This window comes from Drosophila sulfurigaster, chromosome 2L, assembly GCF_023558435.1.
Source record: "Drosophila sulfurigaster albostrigata strain 15112-1811.04 chromosome 2L, ASM2355843v2, whole genome shotgun sequence".
Lineage (NCBI taxonomy): Eukaryota > Metazoa > Arthropoda > Insecta > Diptera > Drosophilidae > Drosophila > Drosophila sulfurigaster.
In genome coordinates this window covers 8,685,001-8,705,390 of record NC_084881.1, presented here as the reverse complement: position 1 = coordinate 8,705,390, position 20,390 = coordinate 8,685,001, and the positions used below count along the sequence as shown (strand labels likewise).

Sequence of the window (20,390 nt, the reverse complement as noted above, 5' to 3'; positions counted from 1 at the left end):
TTTCTGCTTCTATTTCATTGCTTTGTATGTACCACATGCATACATGCATACATTTTGAAGTGTGCGTTTGTGTGTGTGTGTGTGAGTGTTCGACTGCGTATCATGTTTGAGCACCAGGCGCTTGTAATGTGAGCACAGTGTCGGCCTCAGTAGAGTGACCGAACCGAAGGTGGGCAGAGTAACAAACCGTTAGAATCCCCATGCTTTATGTACTAAGGCAGAGCAGCAGCGACTGAGGGCAGCGATAGTGAAACATGCGTGTGCTGTGCTGTTGTTCTTCTTGTTGTTTGCTCCATCACTCTCTACACTTGCTATTTCTCCTCTACTCCCTCCGTTCGCACACGTTCAGTCAATCAAATGTCTCGTCTGTCTTTTCAGTCTATGCAAAGAAGGTCAGTCGTCCAGCTGTGATGTTCGATTTGCTTAAGGTGAGCGTGGCTCAGGTCAGTGCTATTTGTCACGTATGTACATATGCATGTACATATGTCAGTCTGTACACACATGTACATACATACTTATTCATAAAAATAGATGTATGTACATTACAGTGGGTAATATTGACACTAAACATATGTATATTATTTTGGTCGAACTTATATGTAGATACGCTGTACTATACGTACTAAATGCTTTTACATCTATGTATTATATATAATATACACATACTACATGCATACATATTGATATGTGACTATGTTTGTATATATTGGCATTACAAGGAGTAATTATCTGTTATGAATACTTTCACGATGTACATACATACATACATACATACATACACACATATGTATGTACATACATGCATACACACATTTGTATATACCTATACAAAACATCATTTTATAAATTAGATGTATTTTTATTGTCAAGTATGCATACATATATGTACGTATGTGTGCATATATATAAACATTGTCCATTGTCAGATTAGAAAAGGTTAAGAACTTAAAGAACATAGGAATAATCCTAAATATATGATCAAACATCAAACCTATGAAGTATTTGCATATACATATGTACATCTTATTAGATATAATATTTGTAAATCAAATTGTACTGATCATACAATCACTAGTGGGAAAAAGATATTTATTGAAATTTGTATGTTTAAACAATATGTCCACATGCATATCTGTTAAACATATAGTATGAGACATGAGAATCTGAGTATACAACACTATTGATTATATACATTTGTATTTTTATTATATTGTAATTTATTATTGTACATATTTTTGGAACACAGAACATTAAAGGGTATGTAAATCAGCATTCAGCATTGGTTTTGTCATACTGTCATACTTACATAAAATGTAATTTTTACATTCAAATACAATTTTGATTTTTTTTGGATGTTACAAATGAATCATACATTACAGAAGGGAAACCTATTGAAAAAAGTACATCAATACCTTGAGATATTTTGTTACACTTGGAACTGTCTTATCTGTTGGGCTTTCTGCAAGTTGGGGTTGGCTTTGTTCGTAATATGCAAGTCATATGACGCTCGTAAAGCTGTAAGATTATCATTGAGACAATAAGAATAAACTGCAGGCTTAAACTTCTTTTAAATACATTAATCATGACGTTGCAGGAATAGGAGATAATGATGGGACTTACAATGACTTGTAATAGATCGAAGTAACTTTACTTAGATCTATTACAAGTCATTGTAAGTCCTATCGTAGGGTCACTCTTGAAGACTGTAGGCTTTCGAAATCTTTGAAAAAAATGTTTGAAAAATTAGGAATCCTTATCGCGACACCCCTAGCGACGGTTCGAAAAGCGGATTCAGATAGTGAGTAATTTGATTCGAGCCTGGTTCTATCGGAGTCTCGTGGCGATAAGATGGTCTAAAGGTCACACAAATGCGACTGTAGATCATGGCACACTTAACATAGAATCACAGCCAGACATGAGCTCTTTCAAAATGCAAGAGAGAGAGAGAGATTACGAAAATGCCGCTTAATGATTTGGTTCTGGCTTATCAAGAGACCCCGCGGGAAGACAGCCTTTAAAAGTAGGGTCACCATTGGCTCGGGAGTTTATTCATCTCAATACTCTTCAACATGAACGACGTGACGCTCAACGATGGGAAGCTGAAGCCCGCTAGTACCTACACAAGCACCTCGGTCCACGAGGCTGTCAAGCTGCGCATAAGCGAGGATAACACCGTGGAACCGCAGACGGTTCCAGAGTATTTCCGTGAAATTTGCAAGAAATTCTCAAAACTCCCGGCTCTAGTCTGGGAAACTTCGGATGGATGGCAGACGGCAACGTATGCGGACTATGAACAGCGAGTGGAACAGGCGGCCTTGATGCTGCTACATGCGGGAGTAGAGGAACGATCTTCGGTGGGCATTTTGGCCTTCAATTGCCCCGAATGGTTCTTTGCCGAGTTGGGTGCATTGCGTACTGGGGCGATTGTTGCGGGCATTTATCCGAGCAACTCTGCGGAGGCAGTGCATCATTCGCTGGAGACAAGCGATGCCACCGTCTGCATTGTGGACGATGACAAGCAGATGGCCAAGGTGAGAGCTATCAAAAATAGGCTGCCAAGACTTAAGGCTGTCATTCAGCTGAATGGACCCTACGAATCGTTTGTGAATCAGGAACCAGGCTACTACAGCTGGCAACAGTTGGAGAAACAGAGCTTTGATCAGCACCTAAAGGAGGAGTTGCTGCGTCGTGAGAATGCCATTTATCCGAACGAGTGTTGCATGCTCGTCTTCACCTCCGGCACCGTTGGCATGCCCAAGGCTGTGATGTTGTCGCACGACAGCGTTGTCTACGACTCCCGAATTGTGGCACGCAACATGCCGCAAGTTGTGGTTGGAGCCGAGCGGATGGTCAGCTATTTGCCACTAAGCCACATTGCTGCACAAATCTTTGACATTTTCCTGGCCATGTCGCTGGGTGGTTGTGTGTACTTCGCGGACAAGGATGCGCTGAAGGGAACTTTGGTGCGCACCTTCCAGAAAGCTCGACCCACCAGCATGTTTGGGGTGCCGCGTGTATTTGAGAAGTTCCAGGAGCGTCTGGTAGCCGCCGAAGCCAAGGCAAAGCCTTACACCCGTCTACTGCTTAGCAAGGCACACGAAGCGGTTGCCGAGCATCAACTAAACACAATTGCGGGGTATGTAGAGGAAGCATTATTCCCGAAAGAGTACTTTAATTGATTGCTCCATTACCTCTTCCTTTAGCAAGCAATCTTCCATCTATGGCACCGCCAAGTATTGGCTCGCTTCGCGTCTAATTCGTCCTGTTCAGCAGCTGCTGGGTCTGGATCAATGTCACACCTTCTTCACAGGCGGGGCTCCGGTGTCGCCGGAACTCAAGCACTTTTTCCTCGGCTTGGATATGCCTCTAGGGGATCTTTATGGCATGTCGGAGACAGCAGGCGCCATCACCATGCACACCCAGATCACCAATCTTTATAGTTCGGGACAGCCAGTTGTGGGCACTGAGGTGAAAGTGTTCGAACCGGATGTCAATGGTTGTGGCGAAATTGTGATTCGCAGTCGTTCGAATTTCATGGGTTACCTCAATCAACGCGACAAGACTGATGAGACAATTGGTGAGGACGGTTGGCTGCACACTGGCGATATTGGCTCCATCGATGGCCATGGCAATGTCGTGATCTCGGGCAGACTCAAGGAACTGATCATCACAGCGGGTGGTGAGAATATTCCCCCCGTGCACATTGAGGAGTTGATCAAACGCGAGTTGAGCTGTGTGAGCAATGCTTTGTTGATTGGTGATCACCGCAAGTATCTGACGGTTTTGTTGGCTCTCAAGACCAAATCGGATCCAGAGACGGGCAGACCTTTGGATGCCTTGCGTGAGGAGACCATTGAATGGCTGCAGGCTCATGATTTGTATCAAACCAAACTTTCCGAGCTGCTTAGCATCCCGGCTGATCTGAAGTTGCCCAACGATGCGAATGCCTTGTCCGCAGCGCTGAAGATCAATGCAGAGCCGAAGCTTTACGAAGCCCTCGAGGCGGGTATTAAGCGGGCCAATGAACAAGCCATCTCGAACGCTCAGCGAGTCCAGAAATTTGCGCTCATTCCCCACGAATTCTCGCTGGTAACTGGCGAACTTGGACCCACGTTGAAGATCAGACGCAACATTGTGCATGCCAAGTATGCCGAGCTTATTGAGCGACTCTATAAATGAGCGCAACTAATTATTATTACTATTATTACTATTAAGGATCTTTATTAATGTATCATTGCATTTACAATTTCTTGGCAGATTTATTTTGTTTACTTATAAAGTATGTACACGCAACTAAATATTGAACTTTGTTCCCCTTTCTTTGTATTATCATCGTTCTCGCCCGTTTCGCAGACGTTGTGCTTCCTCATCCACTTTGTTGGCTTGCTGTAATTATAAATAGTAGATTTTTTGACTTAATTGCTGTCTAGCTCGTGCTCTGTCTGAGATAACGTCGAATTTCCGAGTTCATTAAGATTCGATTTATAGTTTTCAAAATGAGAGTTCACTGTATGAATACCCTTTAATTAGGGACCTCAAGAATACTTTCAATTTGATTTTTTAGATCTCGGAAATGTGTTTTTGATTCGAATAATTATCAGCATAGATTTTGTATATATTAAGGAATTTCACTTATATTACATGTGTGGTATCTCAAACTAATTTCTAAGAAAATATCTCTGTCATTTCTTTGCCATTTTCCTGATGTTGTATAAAAGCTCTAACAAAAAAAAGATGAAAAGCGCAAGGATCATTTTTAACTACTAACTGATTTATAATTTGATAATGCTTACTGTCTATTAAAAATCAATACAATATAAATAATAAGAAAGCGATTTAATTAATTTTTAATTATTAATGCTGTTACTTTGAAGTATTAGAATTCTTAGTTTTATAATCTCAAGCCAAGCTAGTGCAAGGACACTCTGTTTACTAATTATCAGACAATGAAATGTTTGCTTATCTCTGTGTTGTTGTTTGGTCATTTTAGTTTTTTGTTGAATACTCTTCTGTCTGACTCTTAGATTGAATACCACGAACGCAAAGAATAAATAAACAATATATACGAGTACATATATTATAAAGTTTGACTAGCAAGTTTGCTCACTAAATTTAGGCAATTATTCATAAAGATTAAACAGTCTGTTTTAAGCGATCTACTCTTTATGTATAATAAAAGGTTTGTAATCGATTTTGTTTTTGTATTGCTTTTTCTACTTTTGTGTAGTATTGATATTATTTATATTTTTAACTATGACCGATTTCTAAAATATTGGTATATATTTTAAAAAAATACTATTTCATTAACTTTCTGGTTTAAAGTGAAAGTCTGATGATTAAAGGGAAAGAGTCAGATTTGATATTAGAGTTTATCTTATGATAGAATATTTTCTTCCCAATTCTTCTATTCTTTCTCGACTACTTTTATATGTCAAATGTATTTATTTTATGCTTACCTCTTCGTTGACTTTTTGCAGCTTCTTAGTGACTTCCTTGCGATCCATGAAGCGCTGACCCCACCGCAAGCCAGAAAAAGCCAAAGCAATGGCCACCAGCATCCAGATGATCACCGAACGCGAATCGAAGCGGTCTGTGCGAATTTTAGGCCAGGTCAAAGGCGGCGTCAGTGGACTGATGTCATCGCCGTTTATCTGAGAAATCATGAGAATAATTTAACTCGAATTCTTTATAATCTCAATTAATTAGCGCACATCACAGTTGCAGCTTTTGGACTGCTGTTGTCTGGCGATGCCAACATCGAGCAGCACAATGGATCGATTCTGTTCGCCATCGAAGCAATCGATGCCACGGACATTCATCAAATCCTCGCTCCAGGCACTCAACATTGGCCAAGAACGATCAAAACTCAAGGTAGCTGGCGGCGTTCTCAGCATATTTCTGGTCAGCCACATGCAATCCCAACGATTATCCGCTAGATAAACATGCTCAAACAGCGCCAAGCTACTCAGGTTGAGTGATCGAATGTGATTCGAGCTGAGATCGATTCGAAGTGCCAAACGATTCAAGGCTGCCGCCAAATGTTGCAACCAGGCGGCATTATCGAGTCGATTCTCAGCAAGATTCAATCGATTCAAATGTATCAATTGGCTGAGCAAGTGCAGCGGCAACTTCTCCAGTTTATTATGTGTTAGATCGATGGATCTAAGTTGTGTTGTTGTCTCGAATAATTGTTCGGGTAGTGAAGATAACTGATTATATCCCAAGTCGAGTTGTTGCAGTGTGCTGAGTGGTTGAAGGCAGTCTCCATGGATCTCGTCCACATTATTATGACTGACATTGATGTGCTGAAGGCGAACGAGATAAGATAAGATTAGTTAAGATTCTATGCAAGTCGAGCAGAAAAACGTTCTAAAAATAAGAATGAAATTCTATAGGAAGTTTCTTTAGGATTTCTTTTTAAATGGAAATTTAGATTTTGAAATAAACAAGAAATTTAATTTAAAATTTAAAAAAAAAACATAAAATTAATTTCCTTTTTGTAATCAGTTGTAAGAAATACTTCTGTAAATTGCGGTATATTAAAAACTTGTATTTAATAATTATACCGCACTGTTTCCGCTTACTCACTCGTTTGTCGTTTGCATACTTGTTTAATATGATTCTTTGGAAGCTTTCGAAGTTTTCGGATGACTCAGTTTTTAGAGAAATTTCGCATTATTAATGTCTGATTAAGATGTTCTTTGGCATTTTTTGATAGTACAATCATTCTGATTTAATACCGTACAAGAGCTAAGGAAGTAATATAATTTGAGTGTTCAAAAATGTTGTGTTGTCATTTGAATTTGTCTTTTCTGGGTTTGGAAATATATGAATAAAAACACAACATTTTAAAATATGACAAGCTCAGACATTTTTCTAGGATTTTTTACATGATTTGAATTTGAAGCTATATTTATATTTCGAGAAAATCAGTCAGTCAGCATATGTAAAGATTCCACTAATTACTTGAATATATAACTCTGTCTTTTTTTAATCTTACCTCTAGCAAGTCCAGACCGATGAAGCTATCGTTGTCCAGCTGCCTCAACTGGTTGAAACTCATGTCCAAAGACTGTAGTTCAACATTTTGCGAAAATGTCAAAGGTGACAGATTAGATAGAGCATTCCTCGACAGATTCAATAGCACCAGCCGCGAGAGTCCGGGATCCTGCAGGAATTGCATGTTGCTAACTTGATTAAACTCCAGCCGCAAACTGCGGAGATGTGTGTTGCTCTCAAAAGCTGCAACCGCCACATGATTGATCTGATTATGCTGCAAAGCGAGACTGTGAAGTCGTGGCAGACCATGAAAGCAATTGCCGTCAATCTGCTGAAGGCGATTCTCTTGCAGATGCAATTGCTTCAGATGCTGAAGACCATGGAACGAATCCGGTTCTAATTTTGTGATGAGATTATGCCCCAAATTGAGTTCCTGCAGTTGTGGATAAGCCGCAAAACTCAATGCCGCTAACTGCACAATTCTATTGTGACTCGCATCAAGGGAACTGAGTCCAGCCAATGTTTCCTCTGACCACGATTTAATCTCACTGATATTGTTGTGGGCCAGCGACAATCGCCGCAAACGTGCCAAACCATTGAGGGCACTTTTGGCCAAATCGCTGAGCGAGCAATGCGACAACTCGAGGCGCAACAGTTGAGCGTAGCGCTGGAATAGATTTGCCTTCACTTGGGGCAGATTGCAGTGCAACAGACTCAACGAGGTCAGCGATTCAACGTTGTTCAGAGTACTCAACTCGCTGACGTTACAGTTAGTCAGCTGTAGTGAATGTGATCTGCTTGCCACACAGCAGAGCAGTGCGACTAGGAGGCGCAGAAACAACCTTCTGTGGCCCATTTCAGTAAAGACTGAATCTTGGCAAAAATGGGAAGCTGTAACTGTAAAATGAATCGTCTTATCGCAATGCAGCTGCTCAAGTTGGTTGACAACTTGTCAAGATAGTTAATCAGTTAACCGACTTGACCAAATATTTACTGTAATCATACAAGTCGCGACTACCATTTTAATTGCTACCCCCAAATCGTTAACAAGTCGTCTGGGATTTGACCAGGTTTGCATTTATCTGCATGTCTGTGTTAATTATCTAGCTGCTTGTGTTTGTTGTTGGCCAAATGTGCAGCTTGGGAGATGCAGGCAAATAGACTTGGGGATATCATCAATGGGCATTCACATTTACACACAAAGCTGTTCATGTCTATTGGGGAAAATTGCTTGCTTATAGTAACTATTATTTTTATTAATTATTTAATGTGTCTTGAGCTAGTTTTCTTAGTTGGACATATCGCAAGATATGTATGTAGATTGAGTTCAGTTTATAATAAAATAAATCTCTTAATTTTACTTTGAGTTTTAGTTTAGTTCTTGGGAATCTTACTTCTTACTTATGTATTGAATTATGTATTTTGCTGTATTTTACTTTACAATAAGATGAAAATACATTTATTTGTTTCCTACATTCATGATTCAGCTAAACGTTTCTTCTGTTTTTTTTTAGTTTTATTGAGTCTTTATTGACAAAATTTTCAATTTCATTAGGCCAATGAATATTGCAATTATTATTATTTTGAGTGCATGCACATAAAATTTACTTCAAAAGTCCTTTTGCTCATTTTTTTTTTTATCGATTAAACCAAATGCAAGATATAACAAGTAAGAAAGCTACCTTCGAGTGTGCTCGAGAGTGAGATACGCGGTACCAATAAAAGCAAAACAAAGTGGTATTCATTTTAAAATATACCAAATAAATATACCATAAAATACTAAGAAATATACCAAAGGTCTTTTAAGGCATTTCGTGGAATAGGCGTTTTGCCTAAACAAAAGCATTTCTTTTACGAACAGTGCAAAAATGACAATTACATTTCCTGGAGGCACCAAGTTATAATTGAGTACAAATATTATATTAATATTGTGTCAGGCATTTGATGGAATATACGAACAGTTATTATGTAAATTGGACATATAGTTAAATCACAGTAATTTAAAAAAAAGTTGAATTCGCCGGATTCGAACCGGGATCTTCATGTTGGCATTCACACGCTCTCTCGTTGAGCCATCACGCATCTCTTTTTTTTGCAAGCTTATTCAATAGAACAAGAAACAGAGATCGTATTAAATGCAATTTTAAAAAAGTGGTGTTGTTGTAGTATTTATCGAGTGTTAACGTCAAATTGTACCTACCGATCTACAATGGATCGTGTAATGCACAGTTTTGTCGTGTTTGCGAATGTTAACGTCAAATTGTACCTACTGATCTACTAAGGATCGTGAAAGGTATACATTTGCCGTGTTTGCGAATGTTAACGGTTAAATTGTACCTACTGATCCTACACAATGGATCGTGTAAAGTACACTTTATTAGCCGTGTTTACGTTTTGTGTGGTTGTGTGTGTTCCGCCGATCTACTGGATTTAAGTTAAGTACCATGGCTCGCTAACCTGACTCGTATTGAGGTATATCATACACCTCCGTCTGGTTGCTGCATTCGTACCAACTCCCATCTCAGTGGATCTTATCAAGGCTTGAACCTCGACCCTTTTGCAGAGCGAGCTGTGTTCACTGCCTTAACACCACTGGCGGTGGATGAATCACGTGTCCTACTTTTTACGACTATAGAAAACCTCTTGCAATACAACTTTAATTGTTCAATTGCATTTATTTTGACCACATCTCTTAATTTTATAAGGTAAAAGTAAATCTTTTTGTGAATTTAAATAATTTATCGAATTATATTTATTTTGATTATAATTGAAAGATTCAATAATAAAATCAAACCATTTTTACGTTTTATTTAAATAATCTTTTATAATTAAATTGTATTATAATTGTAGTTGTTTGTTATTATTATTCTTATTATTCATTTAAAATTATTAAATCAAAATTAAATATTTTTTTCTTAGGTTTTTATACCCGCTACCCATAGGGTAGAAGGGTATTATAACTTTGTGCCGGCAGGAAATGTATGTAACAGGTAGAAGGAGGCATCTCCGACCCTATGTATATATATTCTTGATCAGCGTCAACAGCCGAGACGATCTAGCCATGTCCGTCTGTCTGTCTGTCCGTCTGTCCGTCTGTCCGTCTGTGTGTCTGTCCGTCCGTCCGTATGAACACCTAGATCTCAGAGACTATAAGAGATAGAGCTATAATTTTTTTCGACAGCATTTGTTATGTTTGCACGCAGATCAAGTTTGTTTCAAATTTTTGCCACGCCCACTTCCGCCCCCGCAAATCAAAAAATCGAATAACAAGCGTAATTTTAAAGCTAGAGTTACGAGTTTTGGTACATACAATAATAACTATAGTAGTTATGATTCCTGAAAATTTGGTTGCGATCAGATTAAAATTGTCGAAGTTATTAAAGAAATACTTTTGTATGGGCAAAGCCGCCTACTTACTAGGGGTCTGAGTTGCTTTGGCCAACAATCTGGGACATTGTGCCGTCTAGGATATATTTTGAATGGTGTACTATATCGATATACCAAATATACCATTTGGTATATTTTTAGTATTTTGCAGTATATTTGGTATATTTTGAAAATGATACCGCAATATTTTGCCTTTATTAAAAATGGGTAGCGGGTATCTCACAGTCGAGTACACTCGACTGTAGCTTTCTTACTTGTTTTGTATATGATATTTATAATATATTGTTAATGTTATTTTTCTTTCATATTTATATTTATTTTATTTTGAATATACAGAAATTAAATCCTAGTTATTTCAATTATTTGTTAATACATATTTGTTTGTATTTGTATTGTTCAATTTTTAAATAAACAAGAAATCATGTGGGTGGTTTTCACAAATGATTTAATATATTTATAGTTGTTTTTTTTTTTATTATTTTTATTCATTTTTTGATTAAAATTGTATTTTAAAAGAAATATTTGTAAATTCATAGTCATTAAAATCAATTTGTCATTTCCAGACTTGCAAAATCACGTTCATAAGCCTGCATTTTTTTTTAATATAAATTTGGAAGGAAAATAAATGATTTAAGCATAATACATATTTTTATCTGTTCTTTATGGTGCCTTTCTGAAGTATTTTCCAACACTTTTCATTAAACTTTTGAGAAAGACTGGGACGTTGATTATTTATACAAAACATTATTATGACCAGGAAACTTAATAAAGTAAAAAGCTTTTACAAAGAATATAAAAGCTCCCTGAAAGAGAACTTGCTGACCACAAGTCGATTATTAATCGTGAGTGCTTATGATTGTTAGTTTGGATGAAACCGTAGAGCTGACAGCTTTAACTTCTATCGCACAAGGTGTTTTTTTTTCAGATGAAAATTTATGTAATTTGTGACTTTATCAAAAAATGTTGAACCTATTGGCAAATTGCACAAAATATGCGGGTTTAACGTTGGTGATAAATGTACTTCTGACGCAAGCTGCAAATGCCAACGGGGATTTGCAATAAATTGAAATATGGTTCAGTGCAAGTATGTATATAAGGTTCGTTATTAACTCCTAATGGTATTAAGTGATATTTTTGTTGTTTCAGAAATATTATATGCCCAAGTTCGACAAGTTTTGTTGTCCGGGCTATGAACAAATTAACGACGAATGCCTGCCCAGATGTGATCTGGGATGTCCCCGAAATAGTCACTGTGTGTCTCCCAATATCTGCGGCTGCGATTTGGGCTATGAGATTGATGAAATATACACCTATTACGGGAGAGAGATGATCAAAAGCTGCCAATTTGAACGTGGTGCAATATATCTTATTATAATTATTTTGACTATAACTGTGAGTGGTATTGCACTTTGTTTTTACATTAAGTGCTTTCGAGGAAAACAAAAAACTTCTAGTCCCTGCATTGAAGACGGAGAAAATAAGGAAACCTCGTTGGCATTGGAATAACTCATGAAGCTCTGTTATTAAATATTATATATTTTATTTATAAATAAAAACTACAATTCCATGAAAGCGCAGTAATATTCATATGCTGACAAATATATTGCTCAAAATTCGTTTAATCATCACATACTTATTTATAAAAATTAACTCTTTAAATAGCTTTACATTTCTTTAACAAATGTGAACTATAGAAGGGACATAATAAATGAAATTGTATATATGAGAAAAAGTTTTACTCTGAGAGTTTGATAATGAATGGTTCAGGAATCAGTTACACAATATTAGTGGTACAATAACAAAGCTTAGTTAATCATTAGAAAAGCAAGTGTTGCAAATAGCTTTTATAGCCCGACTATGAGTTACCCGCTACCGATCTTCAATAGCTCCATATTCTACAATTATAATAAAAATATACCGCAAAATACTCAAATATACAGAAGGTTTTATTTGGTATATTGATCTAATAGAACATTTAGAGCCATAGTGTACATAACATTCAGATTGTCAGCGTTTTTGCTACACAAAAGATTTTCTTTAAACACTGTTTTAGCTGATCGCAAAGAATTTTTATTTGATCTAGCTTTAAAATTACTGTTGACTCGATTTTTTCAAATTGGAGGGGCTAAAGAGGGAAATTTGATAAGAATTTGATTTATTCAAAAAAACAAGTGATATCGAGAGGAAATAAAGCTACATCTCTAATGGTCTCTGAGGATTTCAAACGGTGTTGTATACGGACAGACGGACAGACGAATATGGTCATATCGTCTCGGTTGTTGACGCTGATCAATAATATACAGTAGAATCCGGTTATAACGACTCCGCTTATAGTGTCCGTCCGGTTATTGCGACGAAAACTCGATGGCTTGGTTGGTCCCCATACAAACTTATAAAACGGCCTCCGCTTCGAAAGGGTCTCCGCTTTTAGCGACAACCCGTATACCGACGAAATTCTTCAATTCAACCGGATAATGCGACGAAAAAATTCGTCGAAATTATGCCAACAAATTTAAGTTTCAAACGACGCTGTCATAAATGTATGCATTTATCAGTGATTGGCACTCTTATATGGAAAAACCATGCTATTAAATTAAATTTATAAATTTTTGTTTTGTTTAAAAATTAATTTGTTTTATCTTAAAACCTATTACGAACATGGATAAAAAACAAAATAACAAAACTATAATACCCTTCTACTCTATGGGAAGCAGTAAAAAAATGTTGAGGGAGAGTTCTCTCAGTGCTTGCTCATGTGTGAGTCAGGAATTACTTGCACAATAACAGCAATTTAATCGACAACGCAGTAACTTAGTCTATTGTTGCTTACCACGGGCTCAAGTTGTGTATTTTTGCTCTTGATTGTAACATAATAACAATGTTGGGGTATCTTAGGCTTTTCCTTATTGTGCTGTTTGCATCTGGCTTGGTTTTCGCTGAGGAGTACAATTGCATTGAACACATATATCCGGTAAGGAAAAAAAAAAAAAAAGGACAACGTAATCCTTTAATATTTTGCTTTTTAGAATCATAGTAATTTTCCGATACCTGCTTGTCGTGAGGAATGCGTTGGAATTCCGCCAGATTGTAAGCCAAATTGTTATGATAAGTGTCCTAAGCACAGTAAGTGTGTAGAACCTGAGATCTGTAAGTGCGTTGAAGGATACGTTAAGAATGGATCTGATACGAATATGACTTGTAACTTAATAGTATGTCCGCCAAACAGTCAAATGGTTAATGATACTACTTGCAAATGTCTTGAAGGCTACAAAGAAGATAAAGTCGAAATGAATGCGATTCTTCAGAACTGTGAACCTATTTGCAAATCGAGTTGTCCTGCTAATAGCTTCTGCGCATCGCCAGATAACTGTGTGTGCAATGGTGGATATGAGATCGATGAAATGACTGATGATGACCCTCCAAAATTGAAGCATTGCAAACCTGTTTGCTCTGCGGAATGTCCCGAGAACTCGGTCTGCGTCCCTCCAGATGATTGCAAGTGTAACCCTGGATATAGTCCAACTACGAATAAGTCTGGTACTTTGGATAGTTGTCTCGAGGATTCTTTCACTGAAATGCATATTGTAATCTACAGTTTTTTGGTTTGTTCGGTGATATTCACGATAGTCACAGTAATTGCAATGATAGTCATTTGTGTGCGAAAGAAAAACCCAGCGGAAGTTCCCGATACACGATCATGGCATACTTCCTTCGCCTCGTATGCAGAATATGAATTGAATGAGGACATATACCATAAATAATATAGTACATCAATTGGTTTAAAGAAATGCATCGTTTGTATTTAATAAATTATTAATTGATATTAAATTAAAGAAATTAATTATGTTATTATTTAAACCTTATCAAACCTTATCTTATTATCGTTTCCTGTCTTATTTCAAACTGTCAACTCATCAAGACAATAAGAGTCACAATTAACAATTTTACTTTGCTTGCCTTAACCAGGAAATGTCTGTGGTTCTAATTATTTGAGGTTTTTTTGCCTAATTAGCTGGTTTTAGCTATCGTACAGAATAGTTCATCGAGCAAAAGTTTTTTTTCAAATTTAAACTACTTACATATGCAATTATATAATTTTTCTAAATGGTGTAAATTTTGTAGACTTTTCTTTCAATCGAATGGCATAGCTAAAAAATACACAAGATTTCAAAAACCACGAAAGTTCTTTAACAAATGTAAATTATTCATCATTGTGTAATTCATCGACAAATATAAAATTGCATATTAGTATCGGAAAGAGCTAGTCTCAATTAAAGTTTACTCTCTTCTTGCTTTGTATGAAAGCTTAAGACTTGAAAGCTTAAAGCATTAGAGAGAGAGAGAGAGAGATAGAGAGAAAGAGAGAAAGAGAGAGGGAGTAACAATTAAATTTTAAAATAAGTAGCCCTTTTCATCTATTATACATTTAGATTAGTATTGATCGATGTATAGTAAATTATTATTTATTTTTCTTACAGAGCTCATAATTTAAAACAAAGTCTAGTGAACGGTTCAGTTCGCGGAAAAAGTTAAATTTTACTTGAAAGAGATTAATCACCAAATAATTATGGATAGAAATACAAATTTCTCGTCACCACTTTCCGTTCTTGTCTACAGTCTCATTATATGTGTTTTCATTTTCATTGTGGTCGCTATTTTTGTAATTATACGATATAGAATAATGAAAAGATATCCAAGGCGAACTATAAGAAATACTCCCGCATCTGTGGAGTCTTTGGTTGTGTAAAACATATGTTATGAGTAATTTTATGAATTTATTATGTGGGTTATAAATAGAATAAATGTCAAATTAGGCTAAGAGCATATTTAATTCAGACATGCATTTTCATTTAGTTTATTTTGTGAGTTATGGAAGAATAAGTATTTATTCAGGCATTCGAATACATTGCATTTCCATTATTTAAATAAGTAAAACATTCTAATGCATATTCGACTGCTTTTGAATATTTATAATTATAATTTAATTCATTGCTGTATGGGTTTATTATACTCTGTGTTTAGCAAATGTTATTCATGGGTTGCATGCAATTGTCCAAAAGTAAAAAATGTTTTATATTAACAAAGAGTATTTCTCTTAGTAACAATAATGTTATAGTGTCATTATGTCAACTAAATTAAAATTTTGTTGTATTTTATTGGTTTTTGAAAGTAAATAAATTTTATAAAAATATTTTAATTGTTTCTATTTTTAATAAGTTGAGTGTGTACCGATGAAGCTTTAAAATAATAATTTTTTGAAACAGTCCCTTTTTTTTTATATTTAAAGGAAGAGTATAGGAAAGTCGAGTATTTCCATTCTACAGTATTGTGTTTGAACTTTACCTGCATTTCAACTTTTACTTCAGCACATGTGTTTGCCAATGCGGCTCAGTTGAAAAGCCACAGGCTCAAATGCACTTAGCCAAGTTGGCTAAAGGCAATGTTGCTACAAAGAACAGGGGGGGGACAAGCACCAACATACAGACGAAGCGATTATGACTATACAAATTTGCTTGTTGCCGCAATTGTAATGTTTATTAATTTGGATTTTGAAACTGTGCCAAGCATTGAGCATTGTGGCAGAGCACAAGCCAGAGTCCAGGCTTACTACTCGTAAGCCACAGACAAATTGAAATTGATATAAATGGGCCAGAAAAAAAAAACCAAAAAAATAAATAAAACAAGTAAGAAAGCAACAGTTGAGTGGGTTCGACTTTGAGATACCCGCAACCCAACCAAAACAATGCAGTGTTTTTGTTTAAATTAATATACCTCAAAAATACTGAAATATACGAAAAGCTATGTTCAAAATATATCGGATTGCCAGCCAAAACTCACACGGAAATATTTCTTAAATAACTTCATCCGATCGCTATCGAATTATCTGGAATTATAAATAGTATAGTTATTATAGCCTACACCAAACTTCGAGATTAAAAATTATGCTTTTTATTCTATTTTTTATCGAGTTTCGGAAGCGGAAGTTGGGCGTGGCGAAAGTTTTATATCATTGCGCAAAAATACCAATTGCTATCAAAAGCAAATTATAGCTGTATGACTTATTTTCTCTGACGGACAAACATGATCTTTGCTGTTGAGGCTTATCATATATTATAAGGTTGGATATACTTTCTTTTGGAGGCAAACAGTTATAATACCCTTCTACCCAATGGATAGCGAGTATAAAAATAAAAGATGATTGCATCCATGACAGCACATGAGCGTGCATGAAGTGCGCCTTGTGGTTTCGGTTCAAATATTTTGGTATTTTCATATGTGGTTTCATAATCTACAAAGCAGATTGAATGATAATGTTTTTGTATATATGTATATCACAGTGAGTTAATCCTGCAATTGCCAGAAGGGTTTATAAAACATTAAGATGGCAAATTGTTTATTCTATGCAAGTGGCAAACTTCAATCAATATTTACAAGTTAGTTAGTATTCAATTTGCCACTCGATGCATTTATGGCTTGCAGCCATAGTTTAAGGTCTTCGGGAATTTCAGGTCGATCAATCGTTTCTGGAAATGTTTGAAGCAACTGCATCACATTGCACTGTATAAACGAATGTTTCGATAGAGCGACGGCATTGACAAATCCATTAATTACACCAACAAACTGTTGCTCCAAATAGATGGCTTTCTCATCCCACCAGACTAGTTTCGTGTGTATCTTGTACGGCTGGAAAATGGATATAAATCGACGATATCTCAAGTTGACGGCACTTTGAACGACGCTGCCACCACGCTCTCGCAGCCGATTATACAGATCTGTTACGGCATAATAATGCAAACTAGCAAAATTCAATTCACGCAGAAATCGTGCATTATTCATGTGCCGCAGAAAGATGTCGACATCCTGCGGAGTACAAATACCCAAAATGGCTGTGATGTCGGTCAATTTATGCTTGGTCTGAAACATCCTTGCACTAGAGAAGACAAATGCACAACGAATGAAATAGTTGACATCGGCTAGAATGTACAAGATAAGCAGCAAAACAATCACCAAGTATCCGAGTTGAATCTCCATTCCATTTGGTTTAAAATTACTAAATTTAGCACAAAAATCTATAAAAAATTGAATTAGAAAATTGATGAGTTTAGGAATATTTATTTGACATAAAAATGTCATTTATTCGGAATTGTCAAAACTAATTAAAAAACGATTACAAATCAAACTTGTACACAGAGGAAAAAAAAACAAATTAAAAATAAAATTGCAAATCCTAATTTAATATTTTTGAATCTTAAAAAAAATTTAAAAAAAAAATTTTATTAAATTAAATTTGCATTTTAAGATTAGAAAATTCTTTTTTTTTACATTAAAATCTTTGTTTAATAATTATTATAATTATTAATTCTAGATTCAAAATAAAATTGTATATTGAGTAAGGAAGTTTTTGATCAATGAAGTTAATTCTTGGTTCAATTTTAAAATTTTTCATTCTTGAAACAAGATTATAATCTAGAATTTGAAAATTGGGTAATCTTGAATTTTGATTTTAATTAAACAATAAACTTTTCTGTGTCGATTTTGATTCAAGATTTTATTTTTGATTGTAGAATGTTTTTTTCTCTGTAAAATAATTTTTCAAAATAATTTTTACTTTTCCAATTGAATACACTGACTTATTTTTAAAATAATATTGTAATAGAGATAAGGATTAAGGCACATAAATCCCCTTTCAAAAAGTTTCACTGTAGCTTTTTATTTTAACTTTTTTACATAAATACCTGCAGTTGACTGTGGACTGCAGCATAATATGTTTTTCATTGCGGCATTGTAAAAGAAAGACCCATCAATGAGCGCTCAAACTGACGCCAGCGAGTTTTGTGTACAAATTACGTATACACCGCGTTGGCCACTGCGCCACTTTCCACTTTGTTTGTCGCTGCGTTGCAACTCGATGTTGCTGCTGCTGCATCTGTTGCTTAATAACATTTCACCACTGCAGTTGCATACTCAATTTAATTGTTGTGTGTCTGTGTGTGTGTGTGTGTGTCAGCCAAGCGATTTATAATTCAATTTTCATGGCCAACGGTTGCGAAATGCGTTTTTAAATTGCACTGCAATTGACAGGGACAACAGGCAGCAATAAGGATAAATTGGCCACGCCTCGCGTTGCGCGCAAAATGACAAATTTAATATGTCGCTCTTCCTTTCAGTCGTCGGATGCAGTTACAACTTGCAGGCACAAACCAGTTGCAATAAAAAAGAAAACTTGGCCAAATGCCAGGACATAACTTCACTGGGAAACTACTGCGGGAATTTGCACACTTATAAGTCCGGGTTTTATTTGACTGCTGAGGTCCTGCCAGTCGGTCTGTCTGTCTGTTTGTCTGTCTTTTTGTCTGCCTGCAAATGCAGCAAGCATTTGCGTCTGTGTTTGGCTTCATGTCTGGTCTCTGGTATTAAAAATATTTTTTAAGCATATTTTTGCTGCCAAATTATTTCAATTTAGTTCCGCAAAATAAATTTACCCTCGTCTTTTATATGCATCTCCATCTTTTCTATGGAGTGTATCCTTTTCTGGTTGTGTAATGAAGATAAAGTGTCATAATATTTACTTATGTTGTCTTGTTTATGTGGCTGCAAATGCAAAAGTGGCTGAATAAGTTTAGATTGCTTTCTTACATCTTATAAATAGCTTTTGCACTACATTTGAGTAGTTTATGGCTAAAATGGTTAAATAGTTGGATATATTATATTATTTTATGTTCACTTATTCAGGAAATTAGATTATGCTAAAAATAATATTTTATTACATTTTTTGTAGTATTTTTGTTTCTTAAAGTATTTTGTTAACTTTTGGGAATCGTATATATACATTTTTCTATCACTGTTTTTCTATTTGTTTCGTCTTGGACATTTCTAACTCAGTTTCCATTATTTTGCTCTAATTTTGTCTGCTGTTGTTGCTGTTCATTTCACATTAATTTCCAGCTGTATAATAGAGTGCCAGCTTCAGCTACAGCTCCAGAGTTCTTACACTCGACTATTTGCGCTTTCAATGAATTTTTTAATATGCGCATTGTCCTTTTTTTGGGGCACTCACGTCTTCTCTTTGCTTCGCCTCTGCATTCAACTACTACCAGTTGTATCATGTTGCTTTAACCTCTAATTGCAACACTGGCCATTGCGCCCTTGGCAAATCCAACAGAAAAAGGGCAGACTCTGCTCATGCTTTTGTTCCTGAAGGATCTTTGCTCTGGCTTTTCAATTTTAATAGAATTTTTGGTTTATTTACTGCAACAACAATAGAAAAAATATAACAGCAGAGATTCAATTGTGATATACTTAAGTTACAACAAATTAAATGGGGTGGATTATGTAGGAATTGTTCCATTTATTGTGGATTAAATTAATTATATTTAATGTTTAGTTTTTTATTGAATACGACTTTAGTATCTATAGCTTCTACACAAATTATTTTTATTTATTTAAATGTTTGAATTGGAAGACTTATAAACAAATTCTTCGTTGTGATTGATTTTTAAAAAACAAAATTTTATTAATTATGGAAGATTCAAATATACTAATTCTCATTTGTTTTGGGCACATTTATTTTACGCAATCGTTCCATTTTAAATTTTAAAGTTTTATAAAACAAAGATGGATATCTTTAAGTCAAGAACTTGTGTAGTTGCTTACTTAAAGCTGTTTTTTCATTTGAGTTTTTCATTTCTTGTTTGACGTCTTGCAGCAACAAAATTTCTAAAGTTTTCATTACAGGAAACACAGGACTGCGTTTAGTTTGTGTTTCCTTTTTGCCTGCACTTTGCCCATGTGTGTGTATGTCCCTTTACGTCTATGTGTGTGCGAATGTGAATTGTGTGGCATGAGTGTGTGTGTGTTTATTTATTTGGTGTGCTACAAAAATTCGGCATGTGAACAATGGACGAGAATGTGAATGTAAAACGAAACATGGTCGAAGAGCTGGCTTTCAACTAAGAGGATGAGAGCGTGAGTGCGGAAAGGGAGCTTGAGCAAAAAGAAGAGAG

The 20,390-nt window shown here is 35.7% G+C and overlaps 5 protein-coding genes across 5 annotated transcripts in view; 3 read left to right on the top strand and 2 right to left on the bottom strand.

Annotated features, from left to right (window-relative positions):
- LOC133835126 (cell death abnormality protein 1) overlaps positions 1 to 20,390 on the top strand; it is a 138,893-nt gene that overhangs the window by 99,904 nt on the left and 18,599 nt on the right. The window lies entirely within an intron of this gene.
- Positions 2,034 to 4,296, top strand: LOC133844285 (long-chain-fatty-acid--CoA ligase heimdall). Its single transcript, XM_062278205.1, has 2 exons — positions 2,034 to 3,136; positions 3,204 to 4,296. Exons 1-2 carry the CDS (start codon positions 2,070 to 2,072, stop codon positions 4,177 to 4,179), a joined length of 2,043 nt encoding a protein of 680 aa, XP_062134189.1. The 5' UTR covers positions 2,034 to 2,069; the 3' UTR covers positions 4,180 to 4,296.
- LOC133844293 (insulin-like growth factor-binding protein complex acid labile subunit) lies at positions 4,295 to 7,877 on the bottom strand. Its single transcript, XM_062278216.1, has 4 exons — positions 7,001 to 7,877; positions 5,712 to 6,305; positions 5,457 to 5,651; positions 4,295 to 4,386 (listed from the first exon to the last, which is right to left on the bottom strand). Exons 1-4 carry the CDS (start codon positions 7,853 to 7,855, stop codon positions 4,330 to 4,332), a joined length of 1,701 nt encoding a protein of 566 aa, XP_062134200.1. The 5' UTR covers positions 7,856 to 7,877; the 3' UTR covers positions 4,295 to 4,329.
- Positions 11,248 to 11,949, top strand: LOC133850586 (uncharacterized). The gene is made up of 2 exons (XM_062286709.1): positions 11,248 to 11,470; positions 11,533 to 11,949. Exons 1-2 carry the CDS (start codon positions 11,426 to 11,428, stop codon positions 11,890 to 11,892), a joined length of 405 nt encoding a protein of 134 aa, XP_062142693.1. The 5' UTR covers positions 11,248 to 11,425; the 3' UTR covers positions 11,893 to 11,949.
- On the bottom strand, positions 16,743 to 17,509 carry LOC133835135 (protein THEM6-like). The gene is made up of 2 exons (XM_062265026.1): positions 17,395 to 17,509; positions 16,743 to 17,317 (listed from the first exon to the last, which is right to left on the bottom strand). The coding sequence occupies exons 1-2, from the start codon at positions 17,421 to 17,423 to the stop codon at positions 16,822 to 16,824; spliced, it is 525 nt and encodes a 174-aa protein (XP_062121010.1). The 5' UTR covers positions 17,424 to 17,509; the 3' UTR covers positions 16,743 to 16,821.